The following is a 25,354-nucleotide window of genomic DNA, read 5'->3' on the forward strand; positions in this document are numbered from 1 at the left end:
CCTAAAGCATCCAGCATCTCCCTATTCATCTCTTTCACACGGAATATCGAGTCGCATTATGCGCGAAACAGCCTCAAAAGAGACACAGAAGCTCGTACTAATGACGATGACGTAACGTAGCTTAAACTTTCACGTGTTATTATGACTGGTGGCACACGAACACTACACTATATCTATATTAATTAACAAACTTAATAAAACTATCTATAGCACAAATAACAAGGGAGCCATCGATCTTGACAGATCCCCAAGCATTAACCTGGTCACGCTTGTTTAACCTAGAAATGAACTAAAAAAAAAAAGAAAAAGGAACAAATTATCAAAATAAAGATGATCATCCGTATCAGTGGATATGAGAAAGCTTGAAAACTGCTCGGTTATTAATTAAAGCTCGGGCAATTGTTTTCTTGAAAAGCTCATTTTTGTATTATCTTCTAAGGAATCAGGTGAGTCGGGTAAATCGATGACCTCGGTAACGCTGACCTCCGTCAGATGCTGACCCCAGCGATATCTCGAGATTCTCGCCGCCAGTGTCGCCACTGTCGCTTATGGTATCAATGTGAAATCCGGCAGCATCCAGTTACGATATGAAAAACTGTGTCAGCTGAATGTGACGGAACACGGAGCACACGTGAGGTGTCGAGGTGAAAGAGAATCGGCCCCACTTGGGTCTAGAGTCTTTCGGGGGCAAGTGAGTGTTGCATGTACAGCACACGTGGAAGAATGAATAGCTGAAGGTGCTTTGGCGATCGGCCAGCTGAACCTGAAAGCTGAAGCTCTCCTGTGTTTGGCTCAATTTTTCCTACTTGCTTTACTCAATGTTGTCCACGTACGGCCTGCATATGTAGATATGTATAAGGGCAATGGCATTTCTATTTGGCAGTCGCAGCAGCCACACCAAATTTTCTTATAGATAACAAGAGACGATTTTACCATTATTTTTATTTGTGTAAACACCGCGAAGAATTTGGTGCAATGGGTTTCATATTTTTTTTTTATGAGGAAGACTGAGTTCGAATAGTACCTATATACTCGGTGCGATATAAATTTAAATTTCTCCTAGTTGATTACAGTCGATCAGCGAGGTGCCTATTGCAATTTATCTAGGCACCCAGAAATCTACGTCGTTTGCTACTTGAGATCCACGTGCTCTGCCCGTATTTCGAGTTCGTGGACGAATTGGTACGCGGAAGGGTAGAAAAAGTGATGGGAGAGAGAGGAATAAGGGCGGAAGTAGTGGAATAAAGAAAGGTGGATGTAAGGAGAAGGGGTTACCGAGAAGGGGAGCTTTTTTCTTTTATTCGGTGATTTGTTGATCGATGTAGCTGGCAAACAGTGGTGCAATGCGGTGGCCAGTCTTCTCTCCCATTTTTCAACCCTCCTTTACCTCCTTTACTTGGTCCTCCCTTATTCGCCGCCACCCCTTACCTCATCAGTCCTAACGATAAATGCCAGAGCATTCGTTTCATTAGCTTTCGTAGATTAGGATAATTGTATGTTCGTTTGCCACGTGCGGGTCCGTGGTGCTTTTCAAAAAAAAAAAAAAAAAAAAAAAAACGACCGCCTCCCCCTATATACGATCCATTCACCGTCCCTTCAATTCAACCCCTAATGTCTAAAACCTACCTTACGGGCCAACACCCTGCCTCCCCTTCGTCTTAACAGTACAAGGCAATTCCACCCCTAGATGCTTCATCGCAAAAACCGCCTACCCCCTTCCCACAACGCTTCGAGATCTTCCAATAAGATAAATAAAAATTATGAAATCGTAGTTTTCTGTAAAAGAAGTAATATTTTTCATTGGTACGAAAGAACGTTGGTTTTTTTTTTGTTTAATCGATATTACGCGCAATTCAATTTTTCCCTGTCTTTTACCCATTGCTGATTGCCGTTAACATCATACTCTAATTACACTGCCATTCATTTGGACTAATTGGCGGTGACTGTTGACTCGTCGAATTTTATCCAATAAATTGACAATTACTATCCTATTGCCCAAATTGTTAAATATATATTGAATTTTGCTGGACATTCGCACGATTCAATTTATCACTGAAAAAGATTCGAAAGGAAATACTATAAATAATTAATTATAAATAATTAAAGTATCAAAGTTACACGTAATATTTTCAGTCTGTGGAAGCCAACAGAAAGGATGACTAACAAAATTTTGATATAAAATACAAATATATAACTTTCCCTATTCTACGTATTTTTAATGTCTCACTCGATATCAATATCGTTGCAAGAACGTTCGAATTGACAGTGAATTACAAGCATTGAAACTAGGTTTATAGAAAATAGGGGACTTTTCAAGAGAACGGGAACGCCGTATATATTTCTTCGGGAACGCCGGGGATAAGCCGCGAGATTCCAAGTTTCCCTATTCGCCTATGATTCGCTTTAGCAGCTCAGACAACGTTTATAAGGAAAGGGATTTTAACTTGAGCAACCTCGAATTTCCGAATCTATACGTTCTCGATTACATCTCCTTGAAGAACTTCATCAGTCCGATATAGTCACGTGTGATATAGGTACCAACGTTTCTAAGATGAACTGGAGAAGATATTACGTAATTGACGGTTTAGAACCTCAGGTAGATCAACGCTAATTTTCTGTGTGGCAAGTTTAGTCGATGCAAGAAGAAATTTGTAAGAACTTGACGTAGTTTACCTGTTACACAAGAATTTCTAATAATCAACGAAGACGTACATCCTATAATAAAATTTCAATGTAGGATGTCACGTGGTCGCCTGGTACCAACATAAGGTCTACTAAGTTTCCTATAACACGTCAGGAAGCCTTTTCTGTGAGATAACTTCCTTCTTCTGAATAAGACACAATGGTACTTCCTGTTCCTTCGTCTCCTCGCGCTACTCGTGGTGCATCTGCTCCATCCTGTCTACGTTAACCTATTTGTACGAACAGAAGTTTCTCCCGGCGACATGCCCAATGCGTTTGGCCAGCTACCAGATTTGCATTAAATTCCTCAATGTTCTGGAAAACGGGACTAGCGCGTGTCCAACGGAAAAAAAGAGATACATAAATTCTCGCAACATCTCAAACCGGTTCGGTAGTAGAGTTAAATTGAAATTTAGCAAACTTGATTTTTGCACGTCTATAGAAACGTGCGAACACAAATGCACACAGGAAACACTAGTAAACTGGTCGTGCGACGTGATGCCGATCGAACGGCTATGAAGGATTGAAAGCTTTTGAATGCAGATTCAGCTCTTGGATACGTCAAGGGTAGTTTTCAATGAATATAAAAGGTAGCCCTTTAGTTGGTACGGGTATTGGTCTATAGCTTAAAATCGAGTGGGGAAAAAAAACTAGAAAGCTTTCAATGTCGAATTATTCGGGACATTATTCTCTGGCTTCTTTACCAACCAGAGAACAAAGCTCTGGGAAAGTTTGAACTTTTGCGCTTGTTCGGGTCGACGAAAACGAGAGAATAATTGAAGAAAACAAATAAGAGAGTACCTACTGCGCTAAGTTCAGTGCAAACGACTCATTAGGACATTATCACGAGCTTTTCCTTTTCATACCATAATGCACCAAGTCTCTGTACGTAAACGGGACTATCGTGAACGTGAAAACGATCTTAAAACGTACAGGAGAGTGAAAATCAGCTTGTTACAATTATTTAACATTTTTTTAAGCCTAGTCGTCATACGGAAATACCAGAACCTACGAAGTCGAAATATATTCCTCCATGAGCATTTCTATGTACATGTATGTAAATCGCATATGAAAATTGCACGGTGCAACGTTGCATGGCTTATTCAACTCGATCATCCAGTTTGCTTGCGTGACGGGAGAAATATCGACGCGGTTGAATTATTTTAGCGAAGCAAAACCGTTGCGTTTTATGGTCGATGGAAAGCATTCCACGATGCAAAGGCACGGACGAAGTAGCTCAATGCGGTATTTCGCGAAGGCGGATTTTCACATTTGACTATTGCCACGGGAGCAGCGCCTCCCGATAAGGGAGCATATAATAAACCTAGTTTAGTTTACTTATATCTATTAGAGTCTATCCATCGTAGATCCACACTCCTTTCCGGAAGACAAGCGTCCGTTGCTCGAATTCCCTCTAGCTCCGTACGACGCCATCCTTTCTGTAAAAGAGGAAAGCGTATTTACATTTTTATCGATAGCTGCGTCGATAGACAGACATTACCTTCTTGTATTTATGATCCAATCGAAAGTGCCGCAGCCGAGCGAAGCACCGCGTCTTTATTAATGGCCTTGCGATCAGGAATAAAAGATGGCCGTATCCTGCTGGACGTTTCCCTCGTTTCCTTTTCATCTTCTTTTCTATTAAACGGTAGCTCCATGTGTAAGGAATTGCCAAATCCACTTGAAAATTCCGCCACGATAATCTTACTTCGTTATGGTACCTATCATCTGGTACCATGGAGACTACCCACTTGGGAAAAGTAGAACGAGACTAACGAAGCCCAATTAGTAAAATATTCAGTTAAAGCAAGGACAAGATATTCTTTTTGTGTTACCTGAACCTTTTCTTTTTACTTGTAAATATGTGAAATAGCGAAACTTTATTTTTTAAACATCTTACTACAAAATACAACGTATGACGATGCTTTGTCACGTAACATACTGATTGTCACCAAGTATCATACTAAAGTTTATACTATGGCATACAGTGTATGTACCTTGAATACGAACTACTATCGTATCTCAGGTTGAATCAGGCTAGAAGGACGTTGTTGATATTCAGTGAAAATCAAGTTTTCGAAAATTCAAGGTTTGCTATATCAGTTATGTCAATGGGCTAGGCAAACGTATTTGATAATATATTATTTTATCTAAAAGACATTAATTCCTGGCGTTTCGTTCGGCAAATAATAGCAAGTACACTGCGTCGTCATAACTGCAAACTGTACACGGGATCTATGGTACTTTAAAGCTGCAATACTTCACGAAGAGAAGTACCCAAGCACGAAGCACCTACTTCAGTCAAGATGAAAAGCACCGCGAGCTTACTGAAACCAAACTCACGCATTTCCGGAGTGTGCATTCGGCATGTACATTACAAGCTTTACGAACGTACATTGCACATTCAATTTAGTTTTCTCCACTTTGATTCTTCCTTCTGACTTTTCAATTTCCACATCACTTTCTTATCGACTGCAAGCCTGTTTATTGTGATTTTCGGATAACTGGACAATCTGAAAGCAGCTCACGTTCTTGGATTATTTATGGAGAAGCGAATAATTATTTTTAACCAATGTTTCCTCAACCGACTTTCGATTTAGTTTTACATTAACCTATACGTCAGATCTTAAAATTAACAAGATTTAAGTTTATATTAAGATCTAAGCATTTCGCATAAAACTTGATATACGCTATGCTATTTTATCTATATTAGTAATATAATATTTACATACTCTAACAATATTCGCACAATTATGAAAAATACACTACGTTTGATATAACCATAATACATCATGTGTGATCTTTATTCAATCAATAAATCACGATACGCAGGCGGCACCCCCTTTGCACGTGTATCTGTACGACAATGAAATTGTCATTAAACAATGTATTCCCTGTATAGAAAGACGTATTTGCGGTACGCTCTGTATCGATCAGTATTACCTGCATCGCAAAACACACGTGGAACGCGGACACATTGTTAGCCAAATAGCATTGTTGACATTTATTCTCATTCGCTGTTTGAGAATAAGCAAAACTCTCAGTAATTACTGCAAGCTGGTTTTCATATTGCAGCATCCCACTGGCGTCCTGGAATTAATTTTAATACCATGAACAATTAATTTAGCAAATTAACTTGAATTACAATATAGTACGCACCAGAATGTAGCAGAGAATTTTCAGTCATCGCGTAAGCTGGAAGAATTTATATATTAATATTATATTTTTAATATGTACTATACGAATTTCAGTAAAAAGAAAATTGATAACTCAGCATGTACTTATTATAATATATCACAGTCATAATTAACGACAGGCCTATTTTCCACCTACGTTAAGTGACTCGATTTCCTTCTTCATCTTCGCCCACAGAATTTTATTCCTGGACCAAAAATCCCGAATGGACCCTTCTCGTTTCCTCTCTTCTTCATTGCATTCGGATTATACCCCTGACGTCATACATGTTAAAACAGAAATCCACCACCGAGCAATATCCGAGAGTCTCTCCTTTAATTCGAATTTTTTAGCCCTGCGAGGAGAGATGTTTTTCAGCTGCCTCGCAGGGATAAATAGAAAAAAAAGAACGAAGTGCAAGCTCGAGCCTAAAAGTTGAGCGAGTAAATTGCGTAAAAGACGTATTTCAACAGGGGACTCGTACGAGCGCATAGAAATACTTATGTTGAACCTTATAATTAAATATTCAAAGCATAATGTTGCCTCGATAAATATAAAAATGTTTTTTATCCTTATGGGTAAAGTAAGATTTAATGACGTCATGAACTTGATCCTTTTACTAAGCGATACACCTCAATTCGTGTTTAAAAAAACCAAATATTTCATTTTTCATAAAACTCGAAAAATTGCCAAAAATATATTACCCGGTCGACTACTTTTTCCTTCGCGTCCAATACCTTTACCTTGCTATCGGGATTCTTTTTATCCGACAGCCGAACTTCTTAGCAGTCGCGAAACTCGAAATTTACGTAAATAAGAAATCTCTGCGAAGGGATCATAAATTTCATGAGATACGTCCCCGCTGGTAGCGAACACCCAAAATGCCCAACCCTAGTCCTACGTCTATACGTACGCATATAGATAGTCATGGAATGCAAAATGCGAGGAACGCAGTTGGGACATGAATTAACCTTTCACCCGGTGCAGTGTATATGTTTGTGACGTAACACGCGTACCCAACACAGCTACTTGACACGAAATTGATCCAAGAGGATAACGATGCTCCTGACGGTCCAGCGGGATGAAATTAATTACAAATTACATAACATACATAATGCTTGAAACCCATATGAAATTTTTTCCCCTGTTTTTGAATTCGCCCTTTTTTAAACCCAGTTAACAAGCCCCAACAGATAATTCGCACACGACAGTTTTCGCATTAAATTCCCTATATCGCAGCGCCAGACCGGTAGAACGTGCTAGCCCATTTTTACCAGAGGACAATATATATATATATTTTTTCGCTGTCTCGTTTTATTTTCGCAAATAAAAAAGGGAAAGCAGAAACAAAGCAAAAACACGAGATATCGCATGTCAGAAAATCTGGTAGTCACTGCTCGTGATACAGAAGGGGTTGTATAATTTCGCTGAGACCTGAGACACCGCCGCGGATAGGGGGCTGCTAAATCTCTGACGTTGTCGTGAAAACGGGACCTTAGTTATACACACTGGCAAGATGCAACCCGCGAATGGCGTTCAAATTAATTTCAATGAACTTTGCCCCTAAATTATTAATGCCGCAACGCTTGGGTATGCTGACTCGACTGTTCTCGGGTAAATGCGCCGTTTAATTAGTAAATCCGCATTTGCGGCAACTTGGAATGCAATAGCTTTGAGAGAACGTTTAAACGTCAGTCATTGATACCGTTTGCCCACTGCAAACTGCACGTTCAATATTATATTACATTGCAAGAAATTATTTCAAAATAAAATATAATATTACACAGCAATCAAATATATCAATAACATTAATATATATCTTGACCACGTGTTAATTCTTAGTAAACTCCAGTATTACCTGCTTTTCAAAAATATACAGCGCGAAACGCGAATGCTTGGTAAAGCTAAGAATTTTGGACTGGCTGCCTCATGAATGTAAATTAAAACGTTTACCCCATTTTACTCGAACCCGTTTTTTTTCCTCCCTTACTCTCACGTTACTGCTCCCTCAAACAGCATTTAAGAACTCTGCAGCATTGCTCATTCGGGACGCAACCTACCGAACAAAAATAATACCGAGAAATAAGTAAAACATGAAAAGGCCAATTTCCCACAAGGAACAAAATAATGCTCGGCCAATACTTTGTGCCTCCATTATTGGTCTTGTGTGAAAACTTATGATTACACTGGTTACGCGCCACGAGAGGTAATATAATTATTTAACTTAAAAATATCTACGCTTTTTATAGGTTTGCTCATTTTGTTTAAATTTTTTTTTATTGCTTTCGTGCTTACAAAATTTTTATCTTTTACGGAAAATCCACTACTCGACGGTAGTCCTGAATTAATTATCGCAGGCATAAAGGGTCGAGTGACTACTTGTGAAATAAGCAGAACGAAATAACAAGCTACGACACGGCCTTTAAATTTAAGGCTTTAATAATGGAAGGATTTACAGGTGAAAGTAATGATAAGACAGCATCGAATCCGTTATCATTATTATACTCTGATTAACCATTTATGACGTTTAGTCTTTTGATCGATGTGGATTAAAATTGGAGTCTGATTAAAACAGATGCACTCCTATGGGCTCGTATTGAGTTACCAAGGCTCTGTTGATAATTTAGAAGGAAACGTAGTGAGGATTGTGAATTTCATAGCAACCATTGTTCACGTTTAACGAAGCGAAGAACAATAAGAGTTTTTAGTTTACACGTTGACCGTGACCTGATATGAATGACGTGATACGTTCTACATTTCCAATAATAATAATAATGGGCACCCTTAGTGAGATTGCAATGATAACAATGCTAACAATGCAATCGAATGCCATTACTGTAAGAAATAATGAAAATTTTGGATTTTTTTTTATAGTATGTATCATTGATCAAACACCATATGTGTGTCTGTGTGTACACGTTGATACTACGTACGTGGGAATATTTTGGTTAATTAAAAAAAATATATAAAGAAATATTGAGGGGAGGAAAATTGTTAATAAGCTAGCAGACGCAAGAAGTTCGAAATAAGAAGCGGCTGCTGGCCAAGAGCACCATGCAAATACTCATACTTTATTCATGAGCTCCGACCTCGCTGTAATACAGCACCTTTTCGTGGATTCGCGTATTAAATCCTTGTCATATAACCACCAACCTATACTCTCGACTCTCTCGGCTCTCTCGAATTACGGGCATATCGACACAGACGCCGCGGCGCTCTTGTATAAATAAGCTGGGGATTGAAAGCATCCGAGTAATGAATAAATTTCTATACGGGCAATTTCATACGGAGTAATAGACCCTGTTACAAAGGGGGTGTGTATATGGTAAATCAAAATTTTGTTTAAAAAATCAAACTGGGGCATCGTATCACGTAGAAATACTTGAACCTTTATGAATACGTTCGTTGAATTTGATTCGCATTTATTTTAAATATAATAGAAAAATAATTTGCTACCAATCAAAACCCCTTTATGATATTCAATGAAGACACCTCTTGCATCTAGCAGCTGGAAGTCGATTTTTGATGATTTTCAAATTTGTCATTAATATATACTTTTTATTTTTGTTTCAGCCTCCTCGTGCGATATGATCTATAACAGTGATACGACCAAGACTGGAATTGTTACGTCGCCAGGTTATCCGAATCCTTATCAGGCTCGGGCTCATTGCAGATATGATTTTCAAGGTCGGGGCAAAGAACGGGTTCAAGTGGTTTTTCAAGATTTCAATCTCTATCATCAAACGGATGATCCCAAAGAGTAAGTACGATGGTAAATGTTTTAATAAATAATTTTAATTCAAGTTATTCCTGTCTCGAGCACCTAAAACGTTGTTGGCCCCTTAAAGAAATAAATTCCCTAGGATGTCATCTCAGCTAATAAATATTTTTATAGAATATTGAGAGCCGATATCGGACTTTATCAATGGCCATGTATCAATAATGGTCGAAGAATGGCTTTCCCATACCTTCGAGGGACTTTCTATTTAAATCCTACTGACAATAAGAATATCCCTCCTGTAGAACCCTTATAGCCTATTTCTATCGAAATCTCTTGAAGGCACAAGGCGGAGATCGAATAAGAGCGGTTCCTTTCGAAGGAGATTGAAACGAAGCCAACAATTCAAACTCGGAAATGGCGTCGACGTGTTTTTCCTCGAGACGGAAGCCAAAGACTGCGTTTTATTCGTTTTGTAAACTCAATGATTTTCCTTGTTCGATAAAACCTCTAGACTCTGCGATGCTAAGTGTTTTCCTAGGGGATTTTCAATTCCTTATTGCACAATGAAATCTGCTTGGATATCTCCTCATTGATAAGACATACTTCAAAAATAAATAATACCAAAGGTATTGGACAAGTTTATATTTGCTGAGACAAATTTAAATGCTGCTTCCTTTATCATTTTCTCATTACAATCATTCAACTATACAATTACAACTATTTCCATACTAATTTTCAAATTATATCTTGAGACGCATGCTGGATAGAATATTTCAAAATTGTTGTCTCGCAGCAACGTCATCCTCCAGGAAATGCAGTCTTGTACTTTTTCCAAGACGTTGATACTATTTGTAGCAGAGAGCCAGGATATACGGGACACGTTTCAGAGATACATTTGTCGAAAACTGGGAATCTTCAGTTTGAATATATTTCCATATTATGGTTATGCAAGCAGCTTGGCAATCGTTGTGATTTAGTATTATCGTCAAGAATCAGATAAGCCGGTAGTTGACTTTCACGCATAGAGGAATATTAATATGACTTTTACGATATTCATGGATTTTTAGAAAATATTTTTATCAACCCTGGCAGTTTATCAGAGTATGCGAGGAACCTTGATCGATCGTTGATATTTCATTGCGATAAGAAATTTTCTTTGGATACCTTAATAAAAGGCGTTAGATGCCACTTGCTTTTCTTCTTCATTTGCTTTATTAAACTCGTGGAAGTTTAATATTAACTTTGCCAGCTTTTTTCTTTCCTCTCGGATAGTCGTTAACGATTTCATTAGATCCTCATTACGGGTAAGAAATCTTATCCGAAACGCCAACGTTATCCACTCCTTGGTTGTACCCATCAGTTTGCGCTCGTTAACGGTAACGATTTCCGACAGGAGATAATTCGCCCTCGAACTTGGACAAATTACTCTGTAAAATATTACCACTTTTTCGATTTTCTCTCAAGGCCTCCTGCCTCCTAAAAACACTTTCCTTCGGCCCGAACATTCCACTTGCAAACTCAAGGAATTCCTGAGATACTTAAACTCCAGTTAGAGCAGCAGGGACGAAGAAACTTCGTGCAAGTACTTATCCTCGTTCCTCTGGAAAAGCATAAGAAAATTATCAACAACGTACAAAATGGACAAGTGACATATACAAGAGATACGAGTATATACAAAGAAAGAGTTCATAACAGAAGAAAAGGAAATACTTGAACCTGTCTGTTAAGAATTTTTCGTCCTTTTAATTACAGATGCGACGGTGTCGATTCTCTGGTCGCGTTTGTTCACATAGATGGGAAAATGGAGAAAATCGATTCCTTCTGTGGGACGACACTTCCCACTCCCCTCATGAGCAATGGACCCAGACTTCTTCTTGAATTTCGCGGAGTTACGTCGTCCCGATACTCCAAGGGATTCAAAGCCACGTATTCCTTCACAGAAAGTGAGTAAAGTACCGAGAATTTCAGATACCTCGCTCAGGATTACTTATTCGTGAATTCTTTTACAATTTTACGAGATATCGGAATCCCTGCGCTTTCTGTACGCTGTAAGAAACACGATGGATTCACCCATAAACTGGAAACCAATAAATACTTAATAATCTGAAGAAAATGAAAACTTTGAATTCAAGATAAATTTCCACGACTGCTACAATTTCTTTTTCTATAAATAATTTCCTATTTACTCAAATTACCATTGCGTTCAATGTTACGGATTACCGGAGATTAGCTGATGAAAAAGTCATTTACGTTCCTTCCACTTCAGTGATTAAATCCATTATAGATCTTAAAAATAAAAAGATACCACTCTGGCTACAACTAATGCAATTTCATGCAGGAATGAAAGCTGCTTGTATCCCTATCAGAAATGACCGACCGTATGAAACATTATTTGAACGCATTGTTAAACCACAAATCATTTGATGCATTACGTATCTATCTGTATTGTCCAAGATAAATGATACATGATGCTGCACGAAATTAAGTTATCCATACGCAACGATTCTCATGGAGATCAAATCGCAAGGTAAATTACGACATACCAAAAATGCCGGTTTCACAGTACGAATCCAGTGTCCAAATTTCAATTTCCCGTTAAGTATTCTATTCGCAATGGTCATACATCTTAGCCAGTGCCGTTTATCATATTGCTTGAATTTCCTTCCAGCATCCGACCCAATATTCCGCGTGTGCAACTACGTAGCTTAGAAGAATTTACTCTACACACATTCACCAAGCATAAGAATACTCGAAAACTTTACAGTATAAAAAGTTGCGTCCATCTTCAAAAAGATAAATATTAATTCAGAAATTCATTAATAAGAAAGTATTCACATCAGACTGTCTGTCTCCAGTATCAATTCTAACGACTGGAACCGACAGCTTTGCAGCTGACAGATTTTCCAAGAAACAAAAAATCCACAGAAACTTATTTCCATGAGGATCATTGTATCGCACGAGATCCAACTGACGAGCTGATAAAAAGTCAAATTTTTTTATAATGGATTGAAAAAGCACAACCTTTTTTCCCCAAGTATCTAAGATACAACAAGCAAAAATAACATCCTAGTACCTATTGAATATCCTGTGTATCCTTTCTGTATCAGGCAACATTTTACGAGCCGTAGATGTACTGTGAACATACATTATATACCAATGTGTGTATCCTATATACGCATGTAACTAGGTAAAATATTACATCATGTAACAAGGTACTCCTACAGCACGTATTCCTCTTCTATCTATGGTGGCTATAGAGATACGGGAGTAGCCGTGGCGCAGTATCGCAGGAACTGCAGTGTGGAACATAAATTGCCAGCTCCTCGTGTATATAGTTGAAAATTCTTCAACCGGTCGGGTATTATAAAAGTTCTCGCGAAACTTTATCAATTTTACGAAATCGCCACGCGTACCGTGAGAAGTATACGCCCGTTGACTTCTTCATACAATCACTCCATCCTTCGAAAGCACCCAAGGCGTTATGAGAAAGCTCCAAGTTTCGAAGCAGCCCAAATATCCTCTTTAACGACTCCGAACGGTCGTTCGCGCTTCATAAGTTCTCGATGAGCACTAAAACTGTGGGGGATATATCTGAAAACAGGGCAAAATTAAGTATTAAAACTTTTAAATATTTTTCAAACACTGGGTATAACATTGAGAGGTTCAAGATACCCTTGCAAAGGATAAATATATATCAGGACTCGACATAGAACGTATTTTAACAATTCTACGAATTTTTGAAAATATTTCACTCAATAGTGTAGAGTGTAAATTTTAAAAAAAATCTCGACCGAGCCTTTTGATGTTTTCTACCGAGTGCAGCAAGAATAAATAGAAACGGTTCGACTTTATTTGTCCATTGGATCGATGCAATGTACGATATTGGACGGAGAGTTCGATTGATACAGGAAAAACAAAGGATAGACAGAAATGTGCTGTCCGAAAATTGAAATCTTGTTTGCCCACGCACAATAGATTTTACAATGCCAAATAGTTCCTTATCGCACGAAACATTTTTATTGGCAATCAAATACGCGATACGTGTTTTAACGAGGCGCTTAATGATTTCAATATCGACGTTTTCTCTCTCCTTTTTTTATGTCATCCAAAATCTATCATCTGTCTTGATAATATTTCCTTTACGTCGGTTTTCTTCCTGTTCGTAACTACATCGTCTTGGGTAACCAAGATCTAAAACTCTTACGATTCTTTGCAACATCATAAAGGAGTTTTATGCGTTGGCCAAACGAAGTGTGCTTTATCGGTTTTCGCATTTTTTTTCCTTCCACTTTTTCTTCTTCTTACTCTTCTTTATTCATCTGTTTATACAAACATTTCTACACTTCACACACGAATGACCCAACTCTCAGTATAAATCGTATACTGGAACAAAATGGGAAGCAAAAATAATTCCAATCCAATAAACATTTTTGGGTTTAACATAAATTTGGAATATTTTATACAAATATTTATCCACCGTTGAACAATTAATATGATTTTTTCAGCATTAATTGTTCATGAGTAAAATATGTATATTAATTTTCGAATAAACATTATGCACCCAATTAAATTTACTTTAATGGGACGCAGCATCCATTTCTGGACCATAATCCAAGAACGATGTGGTCGCGCACAAAAATACCTACAGATCTGGGGAATGCTCGGTACGCGCGTTCAGAGCGTTAATAACGAAAGTGAAGAAAGTTTAATGTCAAGACATAGAATTGCACGACTCGGAAAGCTGAAGAAGCAGCGTTAATTATTTTCCCTTTTGCGGGTAAAATTTGATAAACTCGTTTGCCTGAACTCCAGTTCCTTTGTGCGAGAGACAGTAAGTAGAAGTACACTGGGGTAAACAAGGGCAAGTCTTCCGCCTGAAATAACATCCCCGCTTTGCTAATATAAATCGAGATTTAAATAGGATTAAAATTTTCCTAAAATACCAATAAAATTCAAGATAAGTTCGCGGTCGATAGTCACGAATAAATGAGAGAAAAAATATTTTACTTTTCAATAAAAAAAAAAAATAAAATTTTAATATCGTACCACTTACCCAAGGACCAAATAAGCGTTGTAGAAATGCTGGCAATCAATTGATATCGTATCTACATTTAAACACAGTGTAAAAATATTACGTAAATAAGAAAATGAATGAAATGCCTGATCATAAATGGAATCTTAAAATGTAAAAATTTATCTCGTACCTAATATAATCTGTTCTTAAATCAAATTCCTCGTAAACACGTGACATTATTTTTACTGCTGGTGACGCGTTACGACGCATGAGAAAAAAAAAAAGTACATTGATATCTGTAGCAAGTATTTTCGAAGGACATTAGCTACTCGCCGAGACTCAGTGTTCTCGTAAAAATTGAATACGCGATTCCAGTGCCGTAAAACACTTCGTAAAATTTCGAGTGAGGGAAATAACATTGGGCCTTAAAACTATCGATACTTTTGAAACGTATCTAAAGATATTTCGTGTTTGATGCTTTAACATTTTTACTCTGCACGGTCATTTCTCATGATACTGGTATAACGAACTTTGTGACTATACTGCCATTGGAACATTTTTAAATGTCAGTATCACGTTGAACTTTGAAACAAATGAATACTCGTTAAGCCCGAGCGTTTCCGTGTAAAGAGTTTGCGAAAAATTTTTAGCTGATGAATCATGCCATTTTCAATTTACTATAATGTTTTATAGTTCCCTGGGTTATATTATTTTTTTTTTTTTATGGTACTACAGTAGTAACATTTATAAGTCATTTATTGTATTGCGTCAACGTTGCTTATGTATTCATAAGCCTTAAAACGATACAATTTTACAGTTACCTACGGTTATAAAAATTACAACTCTTTCACGCTGATCGAATAGCCAAAAACGTATTTATTTCGCGCTAGGATAGCATATCATAAATCAGACTTCTCAAAGGGCACATATATCATGGATTTATGATACAATATACGCAATTTATCGAGCATTAAACTTTTACTCGCTTTCCAGCAGGTTGAATGATTTCCATTATATTCGCTGGCAGACGAATAATTTCGATATGAAAATATATGACGATTTCAATTTTAACGAAATCAGCTGCTTCGCTTTGGATTCGCGTGAGAGCAGAAATAAAGTTTGAAACGAAAAAAAAAGTTCAACCTAATAATACCACATTAACCTAACTAATGATTTTCATGATCGATGTGTCAGTCAGTATATTTCTTTCTATACCAGAAATACAGAAGTAAATTAAAAATAATAAATTATAACGTCGTCCAGGATATTAATCTCAAGTAATATCTATTACAACGCATTAAAAAATCTTCTCGCCATAAACACTGTGTCTTAATTGAAAATGAGGAAAATATAAATAAACAAAGTAGCGAAACGTGCTTAAGACAGTGAAAATGCATCTGGCAAATGCAGCGGTAACTTAGTAGGTTTACAGGGTCGGGCACATTTTTATGAGTTCTTGTGGCCTTACACAGAGACCCCACTCGTAAAACCAGAAACTTATTGCACCACGTTGAGAAAGATCTCAGAAAGGCACCAAAGTGCAACGAATACGAAATCGCACCAGTCACTCTTGCACTAATTGTAAACTGCATCCCTGAAAGATATACAATACAATATATTTTATTAAAAATCTTTACCAATCACAAAGATAACTATGGAAACTACCAACAAGCGTTGTAAAGTTGTGAGAAAGTTTTTTTTCTTCTGAATTAATTAAAATATTTTTCTTCTGACGCAGTCACGCCAATCGGCCATTGCAATGAAATGAAATATGTTTCACAGACTTTGGCATAACGACAGGGCGACAACTGCCAGAATATCCGTGCGCCTTCGTCTTCAATAGTAACGAAACACGAAACGGTACCTTCGCATCGCCAAATTATCCAGGATTTTATCCACGTGACACCGAGTGCTATTACTTCTTCCACGGTCAACCGGATGAGAGGGTTCACCTCCACTTCAACTACTTCGACGTCGAAGGAGTCTTACCGTAAGTTTACCCAAGGTTTCAGCGTCGCATCCATTCTTCGCAATTTCCTGTAGCGGTGACACTGTTTGGTAGCATTGAAAATTCACTAAGCAGTAGACGCTTATTATTTTCATTAAGGGACCCAAAGAAATAGTGCAGCAGCCTATGAGAGTGTCTAAAGAAAGTGAAAAATAAAAATTCTCATGTCTATTAAAATATTCCCAAGTACGAGTGACATTGTACTTGGGTACCTAAAATGTGAAGTCTCGATCAAACCTAACCGGGCCTTTTCCACGTATAATTACCTACCGTACAGCATCAGGAAATCAGACCGAAGCCCTGGTGGCTACTGAATAGATTAAACAAAAGTGGGACGAAGTCGAAGAGGGTTGACGTGGGTTAAAACAGGAAGCACGTTACAATTTATACCTTTGAGGACATTTTAGTAACGAGGATAATTAGAATCCCTAGAGACGCGCTTCGGAGTGATCATAAAGCGGAGATAAGCAAGGCACAACTTCCGCTTCCGGTATTGCATTGATTTTTCAAACTGGAACTTATTGAATTCGCCACCTTGTAATTTTGATGGGCATTCTCCTTATGGGTCTTCTCCTTTGATCTTACCCTTTGGTGGATTTTTTATTCATTCATTTCACGGCCATCTCTTTTAAGTTCACAAATATTCCGTGCTTTAAAGCCTTTTATGTATTTTCAACGTTTTTATCTATATGTATATTGAATCTTGTCGGGATTGAGGTATATCGAATAATTGATGTCAAAACGTCATGCTTCGGTTCCCCCAGTGACAGAAGGTTCAAATAAATTTGATCGAACATAAATCAATTAAATCACCCTCTACGTTACGTGACTAACGTGTCAGGCCGTTCTGACGTGACACTACGAGAATTTTGGTTAGAATAATTTCTTCGAGATCAGAAACGTTTGACTGTACAACAGATTATGAAAATGATGAGCAAGACAGCTGTCAATTATCTATACAAGATTTATCCATTACCATCTGTTTTCAAGACTATAGGAAAAGAGAATTGAACGACTAGGAAGACCAGTGAACAATACGGATAAAAAATAATTGAGTATTATAATATGAAATTGGATATTCAATAATTCCCATAAATCCTCTACATATATATTGATCTCTTCTGATTGATCGATATACATCTATTATTCTCAAAATCTGTATAATGGCTGTAGCTCACGCAAAGTAACAATGGAACGCGTACGTGGGCAGTTCTAACTAGATATATAGTTGATACAGCGTTGAAAATTTACAACCTCAGGAGTCCAGGCATATTCTCTGAATATCGACTGGAAAACATGAATTTTTGCAGAGTAATATATTAATAAAATGGAAGGCTCCGAAGTGGTACTAGAATCCGGGATACAGACCGATTCAGGTGCGACGTGATTGCCGGTTGGGAAAAGGTACAGGACGTTTCAGCGCAACTGCACGTACATGTATGCATGTGACGGGAGTTATGTACGGAATACCCAAGATTGGATTACTTATGGAACTGCCACTCGAGGGCCATGAAAGGAATTTATGACTTACCCCGGGACAGTCATACGTGGAATACCTTGTAGAGAAGAATCCTTCAGATTTTCTGGATGCAGCTTCCAGGATTGAATGACCGATTAAGTCTTATTCTCCAATTTCCATTGAATGGAGAATCGAACGAGAGAGAGAGAGAGAGTTTAAATTTCACAGTGCCGGATTCTGTAGCTCATGGTGACTTCTTATAGATGAACTCGATGAACTGGATGTTTCAGGATACGATCTGAAGTGTCAAAAAATATAAAAATTAGTTTCTCTTGGTATGGTACTATATAATGAAATTAGTTTGAGAATATTTTTGGAATATGGAAGAGAAATTACTGGGAAGCTTTGATTATTAATTTTTTGTATAAACATCATCGTGGTTGAATTAATATACTCTCTTGACGTGATATATTTGTTTATCATTGAAAAGGAAATGAGAAAAATATGTTATTTGAATCCTTTTGATTTTACAGATGCGAAGCAGTGTCGGCTAGCGATTTTGTCGAATTTTCGAATTACATGGGCAAAGACCGGAAGTACTCCAGACACTGTGGACAACTCAAGGAATTCGATGTAGAGAGCGACCGGAAGTTCTTTCGTGTGACGTTCAAAAGTAACGACAGGTTAGACGGGACTGGTTTTAATGCAAGTTACGTATTTCTGGACGAGGAGGACAATTACACGGTGAAGACGCCATTGAGCAATGCCACGACGTGGACGGGTAAGACATTCGATCCTGACCACGGGTAAGGGTATTGCGTGAGGATGCGATAGAGAGGGGATAATAAGTTAGCGAAACGGCTACGTGCAGATTCGCACAGCATCACTGCTCCGGAACGTGCATAGAGTCACGTTATTCCCTATAGGGACATACAAGGCAATGAGAACAGTGCTATTCAATTACTTGTTATTTTGATTAATGAAACAATCTCGAAAAGCAAACATTTCAACCCTTTCTTCTCTACTTGCAATAAAATACAAGTATGTTACGTGATTCCTATTTGCTTATTGGTTCATATCGAATAAGTCGATCAAATCGTACCTTCCAGCATCCCTGAATTAAATCCCATCCAATGGGACAGTTACTGGTTCTATCTCAATGCTCCAGGGATATTGAATGACCTGAATTCAGAAGAATTTTTTCATTGAACCTTTTGTACCATATTCTATTCGGCCATCAATAAGCGAAAGGAGTTTCGCCACGAGAATTTAATATAGATCTGATATATTTGTCGATCGTCACGTATGACGTATCAATACTACCACAAGGAATCAATGCTATACGTTGCACGAAGTATACTTACTTGTCAAGTCTTGTATCTGATGTATAATTTTGTTTGTCAAAAACTTCAAAAATCCCACAAACGAAGCTTCACTCCATAGCAAACGGAATCTTTATCTTGCCAAGAAATCACTTTTTTCGCCAAAGTATCTCGATGACGCGTCATCAAGTTGATAGGAACGAGCCTGTGTGAGATCATTGACCGCCGTTATACGGGGATAAACATGAGAAGGAACGTTGCTTCTAAAATAAAAGTGGGTCACTCACCAGCAAATTTTAAAAGGCGTCTGCGATATCCACGTCGTATTTTCCACGCGTTAAAACGCACTGCGACATCTTTGAAGAATTTCGTGATTGGAGGACGTCTGATGCCTAGTCATACTTCCAGTAAGGCAATAGGGATGACTGTTGATGATCTATAAAAAAAAAGAAAGAAATAAGGTAGTAAAATATGTCACGTTGTAATAAAATAAACAGTGAAATAAATCCGCAATGAAAATATATGAGTACTCGCAATAGCTACGGGACACGAGTTGTGAAATTATGCGCGAAACTTGTTAAAATGTCAAACGAAATATATAGTTTGAGTTTTTAAAATACATAATACATCATGGCCCAATTTTGTGACAGTTTCTACAATCTGTATATACTGCACAACCCGTGGCGTACTTCCACGTAACGCAGTTACAGTTTACCTTTGAAAAAGTTCATAAAAGTCGGATACTTATCAAGTAGCAATACGAAAAAGTAAATTTTCAATTTTTCTTTTTGTTTTTCTAGAAAGTATATACTGTTTTATTTACTCTCAACTGTCTCTGACGCTAATTTCGTTCTCTGCCAAAGTTTTGCTCAAACTCAATAGTGAGATTAATGTGGCGAATATTTTTTTGTATATTTGTTATTTGTACGGCCAATAAAAGTCAATAATATTCAGCAATCGTGACATTAATATTCATACTATCTTCTTGCGAAAAATATTCGAGTATTTTTCAGTTACTGAATTCCGGAGAATTGAAACTGTGTTAACTGCACATCCTGCATACTTTACTTAAACACTGAATTTATTACTACACAATAAAATTTTGCGGCCACGAAAATTTTTAGTATTATTAGTTCTTCTATGTTACTGCTAATAAATAATACTGTAATAAATTCTTGCAAAATTGAGGATAATCCAATTAGTAGAATCGCGAGATCAACAGGTAGCCAAGTTGAAGCGAGTGACTCAAAGCTCTAAATTGAGTAAGAAAGGCTGTTAATCAGAGTCTAATTAATATTAATAATAGTAGAACAAAAATATTTATTGCTATCATACGTCCAAATTTTTATTCACGTTCAGATTATAAAGCCGAACGTCTATAATGAAAATCCCCAGTCATTCAACTGGCGTCAAATATTCAACTTCAAAGTATCAATTTTTACAGTAAATCTCCAATCAAACTTTAATCCTATGAGCACAACGATGAAACGAATCTAGATTGCTTGATTTATCACTGTGATTAGTTGAAAAGCATAATACCAAAGCTATTTGAGAAAGCTGATAAAGAAATCGATAAGGCAAGAACTATCAGACAAATAAATTCTATAAATAATGATAGTTTCCAAGAATATTATCGTAGCAAGAGAATAAAGTCAATGCTTAATATTACAAGCTCACTTCGAATAGTTTCAAGTCAGAAGACACATAGAAAGTTCGCATCACGATTCTGTTGATTGTGGTTATAAAATAATATCTCTCAGGAGAGTTTCGGGAAAATTACCGTAGTCCAAAACTCGCGGTAATTAACATCGCGAATCACGGCTATCATCACAAGCAGATCCTTGGAGCTACGAGATAACTTAGTAACGTTGACTTTGATACGAGATCACGTTACACTGAAACATACCCCATATCGGTTTGCGCCATTATGAACTTGCCTAGGGATGATATTTAATGGCAGAGAGCACCCCTCTGCGAGCAGTAGATTTGAAGCGTAGATTTCTGAAAAGTAAAATGATCTGCAGTCATTAAACGATATTAGAGATTAAAACGCATTTGGAAGCTCAAGTCAGATTTTCATACATTAACGAAGCCTATTTAATTTTGATACTCAACGGATACCTTACATTATAATTGACTGTACAGTATTACAAGGGGCAACTTTTAACCATGTAACACATGTTACCTCACGGTAACCAAATAGCGAAGTGGAAGGACAGAATACGTCAGAACCTTTAATATCAATAGCAAATTATAATAGCAAGTCTGACGTATCTGATGGAGTCTAATGGCAGCTTGTTATTTTAAAGACAAATATTTACCGTTAGATAGCGCACATGCACGCAGCCACACACGTTATATACGAGTATGGATTTTTTCTTCTTTTGTTTCAGCTTCCCAGATTCTTCTACTCTTCGCCATTTGCCTTTTGCTCGGCTAGTTTTTCAAGTGGGACATGGATGCTGGAGGAACAGCATCGCTTCAAGTGGTCTGGTGTCTCGATTCGCGAGGAACCTTGTCCACGGTATCATCTGGAATCATTCAAAGCGGCAACGTTAAATCGTTGAATCGTATATGACTAGGAAACACGAGAGAGACATCCTAGCTCTATTTTCTTCAATGGAATTGTCAAAGGAATATTTCCCACTGATATTATCATGTTATCATCGCTGAAATACTTGTAAATTCATCTTCATCGTATCAGGTCATTGATTTTAGGAGATTCGTTCGTAACAGCGATTGGCGGACGCATATTTTATGCGAAGTGGTGGAAGGGGACACATTAAAAAATAGGAAGAAGAAAAAAGAGACAAAGTCAATGGAATCCTTAAATTAGCTAACGATGAGCGTACCAATATCTATGTGTGCCAATCGAAAAGTAATAATTCAAAAAAAAAAAAAGATTGTACGTCAAGGATTAGCTGAATTGTATAAACGGTTCATTCAATTTGTTATACTGATTTTCATTAATAATCGATGACGTCACAATATCTCATAGGGTAATGACAGATTTCATATTTCTCAAAAGGAATTGCATACTCGCTATCAGAATGAAAAATAAGAATATGAGACAATTGACACTTCCGTCTGCAATCGTAGGACGCTGTTCGTTGCGCACTTTACTTTCCTGCCGAAATCGAATTTAATAAGTCATCCAGAAGAAGCACGGCGACGTTGGACACAAGTCGCAGTACCTTTTTGGCTTTAAGCCACCGTCTGAAATGGCTTCTTGCCTCTGCCAGCCGGAAGCGTCTCAGAAATTTTCTGGAAAATACAAGTCCAACACGAATAATAAATTACAGCTGTTACGAGTGAGCGCAGCCATTAGAATTCTCATGAACGTCAGGCAATTATAATGTGGAACCTGATCCTTTTTGTACCTCCGTCATTTCCGTATTAAAAGTCCCTCATAGAAGCGAAGACCATCTGACAGTAAATCTGTAGACACGAAGCACGGAGTCCTAAAACATATTTACTTTTTCAAAATGAACATCAATCAACACCTTATGACTACCGGTGACTACTTGAAATTAGAGCGACGTCGTACCATTTCGAATTCTAAAATCGCTATTATTGATTCTCTTCATTATTCGATAAAGTCATTAGTAGATAAATAAAAATATTGTTACACGATCTTTCGTTGAACGAAAGTTTTTAGAAAAAAAATCTCTTGCACACTTGCAACTTTACGTTGCTTCACGTGAATCTAAAATCGAAGCAATTCATTTTTCATGAGAACGTATCTCGTTCAGCACTAAATAAAAAATTCCGTTTGCCTTCTCGCAAGACGTAACTAATATCCAAAATTTAAAGAAATTAATTTTAAAAAATAAACAGCCACGTTACTTTGTAATATGCTGAACATCGAAAATACCGATAATAAAAATTACAGACGTGATGCAATAGTCGACGCCCACGTCGAAGAGAACGAGACATTTTAAAGAGGAAAAAAAAATGTAAAAATTCTCCACTAACTATACATAGTGAAATTGTATTGATAAAAAGAGAAACGGCGATTACGAACTCAATATCAAATGGTGTATCTATAAAATTTAAATAGTTATACTATTGTCGTGTATGTTAGACCATTGTGAATATTTTTAATAGGTTTATAATTCGTTGATAATTTAACCCAAATCAATAGTCGATTTATAAGACGATTCGAGTGATTTCTCGTAGTACATAAGACACGTGTGCGAATGAGTGGAGAGAATGAGTGAAAAAAAAAAAGATTTATACGTGTGATCGGTGACCACTAACGTTTACTGCTATTTATATGTTATTAATATAAAAAAAAAAGAAAAAGATATGAGATAAGAGAGAAAATACTATACTACTAAGTTATATACCTAAATTAGCACTATGCGAAATACCTATGTATATCTATCACATTGTAAATACTATTATGTTTATTGCAATCAAACTGCTATCGCTAACGAATTGTCACACTCTCATTCCGTACCAGCTATAATAACTCATGCATTAACGTTGCTATCAGAAAGTCATAAAAGGCAAGCACAGAAGGAACAGGAAAGAGTTTGCTAAAGTTTAGCGCACAACCATTTTTACCAAGAGAAGTGTTCCTTGCTGATAGCCGATCCATTCTCTTGCGAGTAAGATTTGAACGGGGCGTTCTCTATGAGCCATTTGTGATAAATGGCAAACGTCAGGCAATTCCAGTCAAACTACATGAGCTATGTCCGTTTATTACTTTCCGATTGCTTCGTACCAACAGTCGAGTAAAGAATTAGGGGCGACCCAGTTGCAAGTTCCTGAGCCCTGAAAACTTAATCGCTGTACCGTGTTTTAATGGTGCCTTTAAGTTTTCAAAGTTGCGTCCGGGACGCCCCAGACTTTCCCTCGCGGTCAAAAAGTATCTGAAAGCATCGCAGTCGTCACGCGAACAATCAGATTTCTTGATCGATTCACGAACTGCGATATCCGCTTTTCGCGGATGTATTTTCTTATTCAGTTTTGAGGCTCTTGCCTAATCATCTCATAAGTTACTCAAATGTAATACAATCATCACTAGCATACTAATAAAATTAACCGTACGAATTCAGAAATCCCATCTGCTTTTTCCCTTTTACGAAAACCATTGATCCAGCTAGCTATTATGTATGCAGACGGAAATTTCCGTTAAGCAATTTCAAAGAGAAGGAGAAAATAATGCAGAATATTTGCAACGACAATTTTCATATTAGATCGCATGAATGGTTGCTCTGGGTGACTCGTGAAAAATGCACGAGCAATATAATTTCACAATAATTCAACCCTTTCTCTGACCTGCTATAAAAATTGACATTTCGATTTTGCGTGTTCAGACACGCAATTTACGGACTGACCCGAGCCTCGATTTTCGACGGCTCGATGAATTTATTGTGTAAATTAAAGGGAAGGACAAAACAATCAGTAAAATATATAAATGACCACGATCCATCAACTAGAATTCATACGGACACAATACAGATTATATCTTTGAGAGTACAGAAGCAATTTTACCTTAATACAATCAGAGTAGTACAGCATTTGTGGATGTATCAAATAATCTAGCACTTCAATAATCACAAACAAATGAAATTTCCATAAATTAATATACCAAACACGACGCTTCCAAGAGACGCAACAATTCAACTGCCAAATTACCCAGAAGCTCTCGATTCAAAGTTACAGCGCCCTCATGTAAACTTTTCAAAACAGCCGTTATTCGAACAAAACAAGTAACTCAATAAGCGAGCCAGATAAAGTAAATAATTTACCATAAAGTGGATATAGTTAAGAAAATAACGTTAAATAATTATAGCAGGAATTACGTATACGAATTCACCATTATATAAGTTCCCTACGGAGACATATCCGTAATCTAATTCACACCTGCCGCTGCCTGCCGCTTCAAAGTGAAGGTACAAGGACGTGGCGCCCCCTCGGCAACGTTCGGCTATTCTCGCACATTCTCGGGAATTTCGAGCTCGAG

General features: G+C 37.4%; 1 protein-coding gene and 1 long non-coding RNA gene across 21 annotated transcripts in view; one reads left to right on the forward strand and one right to left on the reverse strand.

Annotated features, from left to right (window-relative positions):
- Positions 1-24,446, forward strand: part of LOC107271854 (suppressor of lurcher protein 1) — a 207,028-nt gene extending 182,582 nt beyond the window's left edge. For all 18 annotated transcript variants that reach the window (XM_015748347.2, XM_025089067.1, XM_025089078.1 and 15 more), the window contains 5 exons: positions 9,430-9,616; positions 11,330-11,520; positions 16,374-16,581; positions 18,592-18,839; positions 21,774-24,446. In XM_015748347.2, the coding sequence (XP_015603833.1) occupies positions 9,430-9,616; positions 11,330-11,520; positions 16,374-16,581; positions 18,592-18,839; positions 21,774-21,820 (881 nt within the window). In that variant the 3' untranslated portion in view covers positions 21,821-24,446. The remainder of the gene's footprint in view (positions 1-9,429; positions 9,617-11,329; positions 11,521-16,373; positions 16,582-18,591; positions 18,840-21,773) is intronic.
- LOC107271858 lies at positions 11,530-25,201 on the reverse strand. 3 transcript variants are annotated; one of them, XR_003061002.1, is made up of 9 exons: positions 24,883-25,201; positions 21,702-21,911; positions 21,287-21,381; positions 19,668-19,816; positions 19,423-19,585; positions 19,161-19,240; positions 18,131-18,356; positions 16,581-16,735; positions 11,530-16,185 (listed from the first exon to the last, which is right to left on the reverse strand). It is a non-coding gene; the product is annotated as an uncharacterized LOC107271858 (long non-coding RNA). The 3 variants fall into 3 exon arrangements; XR_001538759.2 differs by having other exon boundaries at positions 16,581-18,356; XR_001538760.2 differs by lacking the exon at positions 19,161-19,240 and having other exon boundaries at positions 16,581-18,356.
- Positions 25,202-25,354: the final 153 nt, after the last annotated feature.

Source organism: Cephus cinctus, unplaced genomic scaffold (genome assembly GCF_000341935.2).
Source record: "Cephus cinctus unplaced genomic scaffold, Ccin1 Ccin1_scaffold1043, whole genome shotgun sequence".
Lineage (NCBI taxonomy): Eukaryota > Metazoa > Arthropoda > Insecta > Hymenoptera > Cephidae > Cephus > Cephus cinctus.